This window comes from Falco punctatus (genome assembly GCF_963210335.1).
Source record: "Falco punctatus genome assembly, contig: scaffold_285, whole genome shotgun sequence".
Lineage (NCBI taxonomy): Eukaryota > Metazoa > Chordata > Aves > Falconiformes > Falconidae > Falco > Falco punctatus.
Window position 1 is genome coordinate 14,504 of NW_027660248.1, and position 12,395 is coordinate 26,898.

Below are 12,395 nucleotides of genomic sequence, written 5' to 3' on the forward strand. Positions count from 1 at the left end.
GGCTTGGGGGGTGACCCCCGTGCGGGCAGAGGGGAAGAGGCGCAGACACCCCCACCCCGCCGGGCAGACGCACCGGCTCCAGGCGGCGGCTGGGGGAGGGGGCCAGCCCCCAGCCCCAGCCCCCGGCCCCGGTGGTGGCGATTGGCCCTGGGTGGCCCCGCCAGGGCAGGCCCCGGCACTCGGAGCCCGGTGCAGCGGCAGAGCCGGCAGGCTGCAGCGCAGGATGGAGCCCAGCACCACGTTCGACATGTGGAGGGACTACCTGGGGCTGGCGGCCGTGCTGGCCACGCTGGCGCGGGAGCGCGGCGACGCCGAGCGAGAGGCATCGGCACAGCCCAGCGCGCCGGAACCGGTACCGGCGTCAGCCGGTCAAGCCCTGTGCACCTTCTGCAAGCACAACGGCGAGGCGGAGCACATCTACCGCACGCACAGCCTGCACGACGCCAGCGGCCGGGTGCTGTGCCCCATCCTGCGCAGCTACGTCTGCCCGCAGTGTGGGGCCACGCGTGACCGGGCGCACACCCGCCGCTTCTGCCCGCTCACCCACGGCACCTACACCTCCGTCTACAGCCGCTTGCCACGCAGCACCAAGAAGGGACCGCGCGCTGACGGAGCACCCCCCGCTCCCCTCGCCGCAGGTATCGCTCCGGTTTGACGCGCGGCGCTGCCCGTCTCGCAGCCCCCCCCAAAATAAACGGCGGGGTCGGGGTGAGGGGGGTCGCTTCCCAGTGCGAGCCAACCGCGGGGAAATGCGGCCCCGGTGTTGCCACCGGGCCAGCGGTTTTGGCACGAAGCCACACTTTGAACCCGCCACCTCCAGCCTTAATTTACCCAGGAGAGAGCCCGCTGTGGTCCTCGGGGCAATTAGGCTAATTAACGGGCGCGCACAGCGCCCCGGCACACGCGGTGCTCGCTGGTGCTCTCCCCTCTCTCCTGGTTTCTCTTCCAGGGGGTCCCCTGAGGATGCATCACCGGGGAGGCACCGGGACGTCGCTCCCACCAAACCCAGTCTCCCCAGTCCGTCTCCCCGCGGGTCAAGCTGAGCGACACCGGCCCGGTGGCGGTTTGGCGGTCGCCGCTGACAGAAGCCACCTCCAGATGCCAAGAAAAGCCTGAGCGGGGGCGGTTTCACCCAGCACCCCGTGCCGGGGGCGCTCAGGGTTGGGGTCGGTTCCAGGTTTGGGGGTTCGTTGGTTGGTTTTTATTAATCCCAGCGGGCGCCTGAGGGCCGCGCCGGCTCCTGCCATGCTCCGGCTGCTGCCGAGCTCCTGAGGGGGCCAGGACGGCGTTAGCCACTCGCCCAGTGGCTCCGGCCCTCGCCGGACGCCCCGGTTTGTTCTTTAGCCGTTATCTCACGTGTTCTGTGTTGGAAGGGGTTTATTTCCAGCCCGTTTGCCGTTGAAACGCTGTTTGACGTTAATAAACGCTTGAGCCGTGCCGGGGCTGGCACCAGCACCGACCTGGCCCTACGTCTCCTTCCACCGCCTCTCGGCGCGTGCCGGCTGCCGGCTCCGCCGCGGCTTCGGCCTCCTCAGCGCGGCCAGGCCCCGGTGAGCGCTCATCACCAGGCGGCTGCGGGGGCACCGGCGTCACCCTCCACCTTGCACGGACCCCGCGGCACGGCGCTCGCCCACCCTCAGCCCCCCGCAGGGCTGGATCCCCCCCACCCCGGGAAAAAGGACGCGGATTTCGCGAGTGGCGCGAGCAGGCGGCTCTTACTTGAGGTTGGAGAGCTCCAGGATCAGGCCGCACACGACGTCGGTCGCGTCCCTCCTGGGGGCGGGTGGGCACAGCCCCTCCGGCTCCTCGTCGCTGACCGAAGATGGAAAATTCAATTTTTACTCATCAAATCGGGGCATTTTGCCTCAAACCCAGGGGTTTATCTCTCACAGCCGCTCTGCCCCCCAGCCCACCCCTCCGCCAGCGGCACCTGTCGGGGTGGGCAGCGCACCTACCAGGGCCGCAGCTGGTGTGGGCCGCTCCCTGCGCTGAGCACCGGGGGCTCCTTGGCACGGCTCCGGCACGCCGCGGCACACGGTTCCTGCCCAGGCTCCACAGAGCCGCATGGGCCGGTGGTGGGAAGCGGCTGCAGAGAAAAGTCCCTGTCACCACGAAGCCGTGGCCAGGGAGCCCGACTCCAACCCACCAAAGATGGATATTCCCCCCCCCCCCCCTTTCAGCCTATTCCATGCATTTTGGGGGGTTTATTTGATGTTTCCAGCATTTTGGGGGGTTTATTTGGTGTTTCCAGCATTTTGGGGGGGTTATTTAGAGTTTCCAGCATTTTGGGGGGTTTATTTGGCATTTTGGGGCTTTATTTGGCATCTCTGGTATTTATGAGAGCTTTATTTGGCATTTTGGAGGAGTTATTTGGCACTTGGGGGGGCTTTATGCAGAATTTTGGGGGCTTTAGTCAGAATTTGGGGGGGGGGTTATTCAGTGTTTCTGACATTTTGGGGGCTTTGTTTGGAATTTCCAGCATTTTGGGAGCTTTATTTGGCATTTCGGGGGGTTTATTCAGAATTGGGGGCAGGGGGTATTTGGCATTTCTGGTATTTTGAGGGCTTTATTTGGCATTTTGGGGCTTTACTGGGCATTTTGGGGGCTTTATTTGGCGTCTCTGGCATTTTGGGGGGTTTATTTGGCATTTTGGGGGCTTTATTTGGCATCTCTGGCATTTTGGGGGCTTTATTTGGCATGTTGGAGGAGTTATTTGGCACTTGAGGGGGCTTTATGCAGAATTTTGGGGGCTTTAGTCAGAATTGGGGGGGTGGTTATTCAGTGTTTCTGAGATTTTGGGGGCTTTGTTTGGAGTTTCCAGCATTTTCAAGGATGCTTTATTCAGGATTTTGGGGGGTTTATTTAGAGTTTCCAGCATTTTGGGAGCTTTATTTGGCATTTTGGGGGGTTTATTCAGAATTGGGGGCAGGGGGTATTTGGCATTTCTGGTATTTTGAGGGCTTTATTTGGCATTCTGGGGCTTTATTGGGCATTTCGGGGGCTTTATTTGGCGTCTCTGGCATTTTGGGGGGGTTATTTGGCATTTGGGGGGCTTTATTTGACATCTCTGGTATTTATGGGAGCTTTATTTGGCATTTTGGAGGAGTTATTTGGCACTTGGGGGGGCTTTATGCAGAATTTTGGGGGCTTTAGTCAGAATTTGGGGGTGAGGGTTATTCAGTGTTTCTGACATTTTGGGGGCTTTATTTGGAGTTTCCAGCATTTTCAAGGATGCTTTATTCAGGATTTTTGGGGGTTTATTTAGAGTTTCCAGCATTTTGGGAGCTTTATTTGGCATTTCGGGGGGTTTATTCAGAATTGGGGGCAGGGGGTATTTGGCATTTCTGGTATTTTGAGGGCTTTATTTGGCATTTTGGAGCTTTACTGGGCATTTCGGGGGCTTTATTTGGCGTCTCTGGCATTTTGGGGGGTTTATTTGGCATTTTGGGGGCTTTATTTGGCATCTCTGGCATTTTGGGGGCTTTATTTGGCATGTTGGAGGAGTTATTTGGCACTTGAGGGGGCTTTATGCAGAATTTTGGGGGCTTTAGTCAGAATTGGGGGGGTGGTTATTCAGTGTTTCTGAGATTTTGGGGGCTTTGTTTGGAATTTCCAGCATTTTCAAGGATGCTTTATTCAGGATTTTCGGGGGTTTATTTAGAGTTTCCAGCATTTTGGGAGCTTTATTTGGCATTTCGGGGGGTTTATTCAGAATTGGGGGCAGGGGGTATTTGGCTTTTCTGGTATTTTGAGGGCTTTATTGGGCATTTTGGGGGCTTTATTTGGCGTCTCTGGCATTTTGGGGGGTTTATTTGGCATTTTGGGGGGTTTATTCAGAATTGGGGGCAGGGGGTATTTGGCATTTCTGGTATTTTGAGGGCTTTATTTGGCATTTTGGGGCTTTATTGGGCATTTTGGGGGCTTTATTTGGCGTCTCTGGCATTTTGGGGGCTTTATTTGGTGTCTCTGGCATTTTGGGGGCTTTATTTGGCATTTTGGGGGGGTTATTTGGCATTTTGGGGGTTTATTCATGTCTCTGGCAATTTGGGTTGGTGTTTTCAGGATAAGTCAGTGACCGCTGGCGGTTTACCAGCGGCGGTGGCAGCGCTGGGCTGCTCCCCTCCAGGCCGCCCTGCAGCTCTCTCCGTTCCCTGCCTGAAGCACCGACAGCCGAGCCGGTGCCCACGGCAGGGGGCTGTGCGGTGCCGCTGAGAGCCGGCCCCGGTGTCGCCGTAACGGTGGGCGCGCTCTCTGCACCTCCTCTGCCGCACGGGGGGCTGCCAGAGCCGGTGGGAGGCTGCGCGTCCGGCCTTGGCTCGTTGGCCGTGTGCTCCGCCAGGCCGTCGACGTCGTCCGAGGGATTCTGGAATCCGCCAGCCGGAATGGCTGGAGCCAAGCCGGGCCCAGGGAAAGCGGCTTCTCCCCCTCCGGCCTCTTCACGGGCCTCTCCCGATGTTTTCCATGGGGGAACGTTCCCACTCCGCGGCTGGCTCGCCGGGCCGACGGTGCTGGCAGCCTCGGCGGTGCCTCCCTCCACCTTCGGCTCCGCAGCCGGGGCACAGACCACCGGGACCTCGACGGAGGCGCCGCCACAAGATCCAAACACGTTCTCTCCCGTGTCGCTTGTCCCGCTTGCCCACGGTTGTTCCCTGCGCTCCCGGGGCGCTCCTCCTGCCGCCCCCTCGGATACGGCGCCTCCATTTTCTTCGGTGCGTGGCGGGTCCCGAGTCTCATCCACGTCACCGTTAACTCCCTCCTCAGGGTGAGGGGCCAGCATCTCCGCTGGCGGGCAGCCGCCGGTGCTCCGGCCTGGAGTATCCGCCGGGAGAGCTGTCTCTCCGCCAGCAGCCCCCTCTCCTCCTGCCGGCACAGTGTGGCCACACTTGGGGCCGTCACCAATGCTGCCAGTTGTGCCGTGGGTTGAGGTCTCGGTGGCCGGCTCCTCACCGCAGCCACTGTGCCGCTCCTTTTTGGCCTCGTCTGCCACCAAATTTCCCCGTTGTGGTGACTCTGGCTGAGACGCTGCTCCCAGGGCTGCTCCCTCCGGTGACTTGCCGCCACCTGTGCTTTGCTCCGGCACAGCCACCTCCCCGTCGCCGTTCACGCTGTTAAAACCAACGAAAGCGAGTTCAGCGAGCGGCAAGGCGATGGCCGGGGTCTCCGTGCAGACCCTGGCTCAGCCGCAACCCCCCGTTTCTCATCCCAGTACCTCCCCGGTGCAGTTGTGGCGGTGCTGCTGCGGGTCGCTTGTCCAAACGGTTCGGTTTTTCCATCCGCATCGCCACTCTGAGCTGGTTCAGCCACGTCTAAACCGTCATCTTTTGCTGCCTCTGAATCCTCCTGAAGATTCGGTTTGGTTTTGGGAAGATGCTGGTCACCGTCTCCTCCTTTGAAGGGGAAAACCAGAATCAGGCATCAGCCGTGGGTGTAAGAGGGGCTTGGTGTCGCGTCAGACGGGGAGAGCAGCGTTCGGAGAGGTTCTGTGGTATTTATTTGACTAAATCCTAGTGAAAATACCCCCCCCACACACCTCTAATGCTTGAACCGAAGGGAAAAAAATCCCTTTGAGGGCTTTTCGTGTTGAACCAAAGGGAAAAAACACCCTTTTAGAACTTTTTGTGGGGTGCCAGCTCCACTCCGTCCACACCTGCTCCCCCAAAATGCCAAGAAAGGGCGTTTGCGGCACAAGGGGCTTGGCCACGGCTCTGTGGGTGCCGCTCCCCCCTCGCCAACCGAAGCAGAGCTCTCTTTGGTGAAAGAGGCGTGGAAAGGCTAAAGGCCGGTGTCATTGCACGTAGAAACGGGGAGAGTTTTGCAGCGTAACAGGTTTGTAAGGAGGAAGAGGCAGGGTGGGCTCAGGGGAAGAGCCAGGGTGGGCTCAGGGGTGCTCACTGGCAGCTTAATGGGGCTGGCTTAAAGGGGCGAGATGGGGCTGGCTGCCTTACGGGGAGGGGAAGGGGACGCTGGCCCTGTCCCCCTCGCCGGCCCCTTGCTGGCCTCTCGCCCACCCTGTCCCCTCGCCATCCTCTGACCGTCCCCAGCCCCTTGTCACCCCCATCCCCTCACCAACCCTGGCCCTTTGCCATCCCCAGCCCCTCACCCAATCTGTCCTCTCGCTGTCCTCACCCCCTCACCAACCCCGGCCCCTCGTCACCCCCTCACCACCTCCTTGCCGCTCCCGTCCCCTCACCAACCGCCATCCCCTCGCCAGCCCTGGCCCCTCACCGTCCCTGTCCCCTCGCCGCCCCCCCCATCCCCTCATGATCCCCTCACCATCCCCTCGCTGCCCCCATCCCCTCATGATCCCCTCACCATCCCCTCGCTGCCCCCATCCCCTCATGATCCCCTCACCATCCCCTCGCCTCCCCCATCGCCATCCCCTCACCATCCCCTCGCCACCCCCATCGCCATCCCCTCACCACCCCCATCGCCATCCCCTCACCATCCCCTCGCCACCCCCATCGCCATCCCCTCACCACCCCCATCGCCATCCCCTCACCATCCCCTCGCCACCCCCATTCCCTCACCATCCCCTCACCGCCCCCATCGCCATCCCCTCGCCGCTGCCGGGGCCTCGTGCCGTTACCTGGCAGCTGCTCCCTCCTCCGCTTGCCCATCCCGCCGCTCCCCTGCCTGCGGAGAACAGCTCGGCCATGAGGGAGCAGCCCCCCCCCAGGCGCTTCGCCCCCAGGGCCGAGTCCACCCCCTTCCACCGACCCCCGGGGCCCAGCGCCACCCCCGCTGGCAGCAGCCACCAACCCCCCCCCCCGGTTCCGAGGGGAAACAGGGGCCGTGTCACCCGCCCCCCCCCCCCCGAACGCGCGTCGGGACCGCCGGGCCGCCCCCCTCCCCCTCCCCCAGCCTCACGCTTTTCCCGCCTCCCGCCGTGCGCCTGCGCGGCGCGGGGCACGCTGGGAGCTGTAGTTTCCCCCCCGGGTGCCGTCAAGCGAAACGCGGCGACAGCGGCTTTTGCGACGTCGGTGCCGTAAAGCGCGGCCGGTTGTTGACAGCGGCGGGCGGAGTAGGAAGTGAGCGTGGCTGAGGGGGGGCCCTGCGAGGCTGGGGGAGGGGGCGGGGGTCGTTTCTGGCGGGTGGGTTAGGGGGGCGCTGAGGAGGGGTGGTGGGTCCTGTGGGGGCGGTGGGCCCTGAGGGGGTGCTGAGGTGGGGAGTGGGGGCTTGCGGGGGGCTGAGGGGAGGCAGCGAGGCCTGGGGTGGTCTGGGGGATGAAATGAGGCCTGGGGCGCGCTGAGGAAAGGTGACAAGGCCGGCAGGGGGGTCTGGGGGGTGAAATGAGGTCTGGGGGGGGCTGAGGGGAGGCAACGAGGCCTCGGGGGGGTCTGGGTGTGTGTGTGAAATGGGGGCTTGTAGGGGGTCTGAGGTGGTGAAATGGGGTCGGGGGGGAAATGGGGCCTTGTGGGGGCCCAGGGGGTGGGAATGGGGCCTGGTGGGGGGCTGATGGGGTAGAATAGGGCCTGGGGGGGGAATGTGGGGGGTCTGTGGAGGGGAAATGGGGCCTTGTGGGGGCCCAGGGGGTGGGAATGGGGCCTGGTGGGGGGCTGATGGGGTAGAATAGGGCCTGGTGGGGGGAATGTGGGGGGTCTGGGGAGGGGGTATGGGGCCTGGGAGAGGGAAATGTTGCCTTGTGTGAGGCTGGGGGGGGAAGGGCTGCGGGGGAGGGGGGGAATCCTCTGGAGGAGGGGACAGGGCTGTGGGGGCAGCAGAACCCTGGGGTGCTTGGAGAAGGGGGGGGCCGTGGTGCGGGAGCCAGGGGGCTGCCACGAAACTCACGGAAAGCAGGAGGAGGGGGCTCAGCGGGGGCTGCAGAAGGCTGGGGGGGGGGCCCTGTCCAGGCTCTCCGGTGGGTGCTGGGCTTCCCCCCCCACCCACCTTTAACGCAGCCCCCCCAGCTCGGCACGGTGAGGAGCAGAGCCATGAGCAGAGCCCGCAGGCTGCCGCCGGGCCACGGTGCCGCCATCGCCAGGCAGGTGCGGCCCGTGTCCCCCGCCCTGGTGTGCCCCCCACCCCCACCCGCCCCAGGGGAAGATCAATGCCATCAACAGCTGTTCGGCGGCGGAGGCGGCGCTGGTTGTGCCACCGTTGCCCAGCCGGGTCTATCGCTGTTGCTTTTCATCTTTATTTAAATATTTTAATTTAATTAAGCGGCTTTATTCACCCCGGTGCCTCACAAATCGCTGTTGTGGCGTCACTCACGGCACCGTGGGCTCTGCCCCGAGCTGTGGCTGCGCCGGCGTCCCTCCCTGAAGGATCCATGTCGATTCCCTCCTTCCCCCCGCTGGATCCCAGGGGATCCCCTGGCCCTAACGAGGTGTCGTTAGTGCCGCGCCCCGCCTCCCTCCCCGCAGATGGGTTTGCTGGTGGATCTCTCTCCGGAGGGCATGGTGGGAGATGCCGCCGTGGACGATGCCGCCGAGCTGGAGGCCGAGCTGCTGGCGCTGGTGGGAGGCCGAGCTGCGCCGGGGGAGAAGCCCAAGGGGAAAAGTGAGCACTGCCATGGCGGTGGGGCTCCTCCGCCGTTAATTGCTGGGATAATTAATAACGCGTCACGTAGAAAGTGGCTCCTGGTGGGTCGTTTCTGCCCCGCCTGGGCTGGACCCTCCTGCAGGTGGGCTGAAACCATCAAAAAATGGGTAAATGGCCCCAAATCCGCCCCCCGCCATGTGCCGTGTCTCCTCCAGCCCCGTTGCCGATGGAGGCGATTGAGGAGATGGCCGCTCTGTGCATGAAGGACCCGGACGAGGAGGAGGGGGATGACAACGAGGAGCTGGAAGATGAAGATGATCTCATGGTGAGACGGGGGCTGAGCCCTCAGGGCAGTTCTGTCCCAAAAAAAAGGGGCTTTTCCGCCTGGGATCATCTCTGAGGGATCTCCTGGTGCTTCCAGGCCGAGCTGCAGGAGGTGCTGGGTGAAGGGGAGGGCAGCACGGACGCGCTGGTGCCACCCACCAAGGTATGACACCTCCTGGGGCTCCGCTCCTACCGTGCCGGATCTGGCCCTTTTGGGACTTTTCCTGTCGCTTTTTCATTCATCTGCCGGGAAAATGCGTCTGGGTCACGGGAACCTGCCCTGCAGCGGGGGAAAACCTTCCCAGGGGTGAGGAGGAGCCAGGTTCCCTCTGCCGCTGCCTCGGTGATGGGCAGCGTTGGAAGTCTTGCGTGCTGAGATGGGATTTAGGGGATTTTTTTGGAATTTACAGGAAATTAGCCTCTGATAATCCCCGTTTTAGGGCAATCCCTGTCCATTAGCAGCCATTGGGGCTCTTCCTTCAGCCCCCAGAGGCTGTAAAATCACGGAAAGGATCGGGACGCGCGGCTGTGCCGCTTTGGCTTGAGCCAGAGCCGGGCTCCAAGCCCCCGCCTCGGCTCCGAGCCCCCGATCCAAGCGGATTATCGATGGCGGGACGAGCCCGGCTCTCGCTGCGTGGATCCCAGCGCTTCTCCTTGGGTGCAGGTGCCGGAGCCGCTGCCTGCGGAGTCCAGCGGTGTGGAGGCGACGCTGACGGAGCGGATGGCCATGTACCGGGCGGCCATCGCCAACGCCAGGCAGGCAGGGGACGGCTCCAGGCTGCGGCGCTACGAGCGTGGCCTCAAGGTGAGCCGGCACCGAGGGCCCCGCCGCAAAGCCCTGGGATTTAATTGGATCTTTTTAATTAAATGAAACCGTCGGATCGCGATTTCCTGGCTGCGCTCAGCCGGTGTTACTGAATTCGGGGGGAGGGGGTTGCGCTCGCAGCTCGGCTTCGCTTCGCCCCGCCCCGCAGCCGCAAGGTCGGCTACAACACCGCCTCGAGGTCCCGATTCCTCGCGGTTATTCAAAACCCTTGGAAGAGCCTCAGAATTATTTTTATTTTTATTGATTTTGAGCCCTGGTTTTCCCCTCCGGGCCGTTTCCCATCTTGTTTAAGCCCCTTTTGCCACGCTGGGGTCTTTCCAGCACCGCTGGCTTGGTGCAGAGCCCCTGAGGTGGGACCCCACGTTCCCTCCGAGTCATGACACAGGAAAGGGCGACATCCCATATATTTTGGAGCCCGGGAGCGGCGCTTACCCCTCCACCGGGATTTTGCCGGTGCGGGCAGAGCGGGGCCGGCTGGCCGCTGGCACAGGCTGGGGGAGGCAGCAGCTGAGGAGATTTTGGGGGGGGAGATCGGGATTTTGGGTTTGGGGCTGGATCCCCCGTGGGTGAGAGACCCCCAGCTCCCGGCCCTGCTGTGGGCGCAGTTTTTAGGCGGCCGTTGGGGATTCCCACCTCTGGCGGCCCCGGCAGCTCCGCGGTTCCTCTTTCGGCCGAGGAATATTTGCGGGGACGGGGAGTTTTCCCCTGTGCCTCTTCCTTCCAGACGCTGGAGAGCATGCTGGCCTCCGTCAGGAAGGGAAACAAGATCGAGGAGGAGGAGATCCCCCCGCCCGTGGCGCTGGGGAAGGGGCTGAGCTCCCCCCAGCCCCCCCCGCCGCCCGCCGGCTCCCTGCAGCCACCCCAGGTCCTGCCCGGTGGCTCTTCACCGCCACCAGCTCCGGCCTCGCCGGCTTCCCACCCAGGCAAGGCTTTGGCTCGCTATTCTGCACCGGCGATGGCCGTACCCCACGGCTGACGGGGGGGAAGCCGGCAACGCCGCTCTCCTTCCCGCTAACCGCAGGCTCTGCCGGTGCCGAGGCCGTGCTGCGGGGCCGGCAGCGCGAGTACAAGCTGGCAGCGCTGCGTGCCAAGCAGCGCGGCGACCTGGAGGCAGCCACGCAGTGCTACCGGCTGGCGAAGGTGCGGCGCTGGGTGTGCCGAGGGGCCTGGGGCTCCCTCCCTGGTCCCCGCTGATGCGAATCCCCCCCCCTTTTTATGGATTCCGTGGTGGGTGCGGGGCTCAGTGCAGGAAAACAGCCGGTCTGGGGGGGGGGTTGGTGATTTTTTCCAGAGTCTTGACTCCCTGCTGGACGCGGCGCAGCAGGGCCAGCCAGTGGAGCTCAGCAGCGTGCCACCGCCTCCCGGTAAGACCCACAGCCTCGGTGGGGAGCACTCGTCCCCCCCTTTTTTTTTTTTTTTAATTTTTTTCTGATGGAGGAAAAAAAAGCCACCGTGGGGGCTCCGCTTGTCGCAGCAGCGACCTCACCGCTCGCTTGTGGGTGCTGATTTCCCGATTTGCCGTCCCTCTCCGCAGCCCAGGCACCGGAGGAGACGCTGTCACCCACCCAGCCGCAGCCTGAACCCCAACCGGCCTCTCCCACGGCAGGTAGAACCCCCAACCCCCAATTCCTACCCCCAAACATCCCTCTGGGGGAAGGGAACTTCCAAGAAAAAAGCGGCTGGAAGCTTTTCCACCGGCTCTCCCCCACTGCAGCCGCGCCGCCGGCTCCGCGGGACGCGCTGGAGGCTCTGCAGCAGCGGATGGAACGGTACGCAGCGGCGGCGGCGCAGGCCAGGAGCAAGGGCGACGATCGGAAGGCTCGGATGCACGAGCGCATCGTCAAGGTGCGGGAGCCGCGTGTGCCGCCGTGCTGCCGGCCCCGCCGCGGTGCTGCTCAGCCTCCCCGTTCCCTTCCAGCAATACCAAGACGCCATCCGGGCGCACAAAGCCGGGAAAACGGTGGATTTCTCGGAGCTGCCCGTCCCGCCAGGTATTTTTCCCTGTTTTTTTCGCGGCGAGTGCTTCTCGGGGCCGGTTCCTGAAGCCGGTGCACGGCGGGGAGCGGGATCTGGACCCCTCCGCCCTGGTGAGCTGTGGGGGGCTGCGGTACCCCCCATTTTCTCCCCCTGGCACCCCCCGGCCAGGCTTCCCACCCATCCAGGGCACGGAGACGCCGTCCGGTGAGCAGAGCCTCGCCGGGGTGCTGGAGGTGGCGGCGAGGCTGGCCAGCCAGGAGGTCCGCGATGAGGAGGAAGGTGACGAGGAGGCACAGGTCGGCGTTCGGGGGGGCTGGGGACCCTCTGCCCACCTCCCCCAGCCCAAAACGGGGAGCGCAGAGGGCTCCAAAGGGGAAACCCACCCTCCTGCGGGGCTGGGCCCTCCGTTTTCCATCTGACGCTGCATTTCTCCCCTGGCACAGCCCACTGCCCGCCCAGCCCCGGTGAGAGCATCCACCCCCCAGCCCAAAGCGCCGCCGCCGCCTCCCCGCGCCGCCCCCCATCCCGCCGCCGTGACCAAAGCACCCCCCTAAACCCACCGGGAAAGGTAATGCCGCCATCCGGCACAGCGTGGCGGGCAAGGAGGGGGCGGCCAGCCCACAGCCCCCCCGGGGGGGGGGGGGTGCTCAGCGCCGCCTGCCCCGCAGCCCAGCAGCAGCTGGCGTTCCTGGAGGGCCGGCGGCGGCAGCTGGCACAGGCCGCCCTGCGCGCCAAGCAGAGCCGTGACATCGAGGGGCGAAGCTGCTGCTGCGCCAGGCCAAGGGGC

General features: G+C 63.9%; 3 protein-coding genes across 10 annotated transcripts; 2 read left to right on the forward strand and 1 right to left on the reverse strand.

The window, feature by feature from the left end:
* Positions 1 to 223: 223 nt before the first annotated feature.
* Positions 224 to 1,459, forward strand: LOC308057396 (nanos homolog 3-like; the record flags this gene model as incomplete). Its single annotated transcript, XM_080411506.1, has 2 exons — positions 224 to 638; positions 950 to 1,459. The coding sequence occupies 2 exons, from the start codon at positions 224 to 226 to the stop codon at positions 1,114 to 1,116; spliced, it is 582 nt and encodes a 193-aa protein (XP_080267632.1). The 3' UTR covers positions 1,117 to 1,459.
* On the reverse strand, positions 1,433 to 6,656 carry LOC308057395 (uncharacterized protein). Of its 2 annotated transcripts, none has more exons than XM_080411505.1 (6): positions 6,587 to 6,656; positions 5,210 to 5,387; positions 4,091 to 5,105; positions 1,956 to 2,086; positions 1,720 to 1,812; positions 1,433 to 1,572 (listed from the first exon to the last, which is right to left on the reverse strand). In XM_080411505.1, exons 1-6 carry the CDS (start codon positions 6,615 to 6,617, stop codon positions 1,467 to 1,469), a joined length of 1,554 nt encoding a protein of 517 aa, XP_080267631.1. In that variant the 5' UTR covers positions 6,618 to 6,656; the 3' UTR covers positions 1,433 to 1,466. The 2 variants fall into 2 exon arrangements, with proteins under 2 accessions (XP_080267631.1, XP_080267630.1); XM_080411504.1 differs by lacking the exon at positions 6,587 to 6,656 and adding an exon at positions 5,648 to 5,899.
* A 272-nt stretch (positions 6,657 to 6,928) lies between these two features.
* On the forward strand, positions 6,929 to 12,395 carry LOC308057397 (coiled-coil and C2 domain-containing protein 1A-like). Of its 7 annotated transcripts, none has more exons than XR_013925255.1 (15): positions 6,929 to 7,028; positions 7,908 to 7,985; positions 8,364 to 8,499; positions 8,697 to 8,806; positions 8,903 to 8,968; positions 9,470 to 9,610; positions 10,356 to 10,554; positions 10,653 to 10,771; positions 10,923 to 10,995; positions 11,166 to 11,237; positions 11,318 to 11,476; positions 11,550 to 11,622; positions 11,794 to 11,904; positions 12,052 to 12,176; positions 12,277 to 12,395. XR_013925255.1 is itself a non-coding variant. In XM_080411508.1 (15 exons), the coding sequence occupies exons 2-14, from the start codon at positions 7,932 to 7,934 to the stop codon at positions 12,160 to 12,162; spliced, it is 1,413 nt and encodes a 470-aa protein (XP_080267634.1). In that variant the 5' UTR covers positions 6,939 to 7,028; positions 7,908 to 7,931; the 3' UTR covers positions 12,163 to 12,176; positions 12,277 to 12,395. The 7 variants fall into 7 exon arrangements, 4 of the variants coding, with proteins under 4 accessions (XP_080267636.1, XP_080267634.1, XP_080267633.1 ...); XM_080411508.1 differs by having other exon boundaries at positions 6,939 to 7,028; positions 11,346 to 11,476; positions 11,777 to 11,904; XM_080411510.1 differs by lacking the exon at positions 12,277 to 12,395 and having other exon boundaries at positions 12,052 to 12,222.

Coding starts and splice junctions, on each gene's coding strand:
- LOC308057395 (XM_080411504.1), bottom strand. CDS start 5,789: ATGACACCGGCCTTTAGCCTTTCCACGCCTCTTTCACCAAAGAGAGCT. Junction 1,813..1,955: donor CCACACCAGCTGCGGCCCTG/GTAGGTGCGCTG, acceptor ATCTTCGGTCAG/CGACGAGGAGCCGGAGGGGC. Junction 1,573..1,719: donor CTGGAGCTCTCCAACCTCAA/GTAAGAGCCGCC, acceptor GTGCCCCCGCAG/CCGCCTGGTGATGAGCGCTC.
- LOC308057397 (XM_080411508.1), top strand. CDS start 7,932: ATGAGCAGAGCCCGCAGGCTGCCGCCGGGCCACGGTGCCGCCATCGCC. Junction 9,611..10,355: donor GCTACGAGCGTGGCCTCAAG/GTGAGCCGGCAC, acceptor TCTTCCTTCCAG/ACGCTGGAGAGCATGCTGGC. Junction 11,477..11,549: donor TGCACGAGCGCATCGTCAAG/GTGCGGGAGCCG, acceptor GTTCCCTTCCAG/CAATACCAAGACGCCATCCG.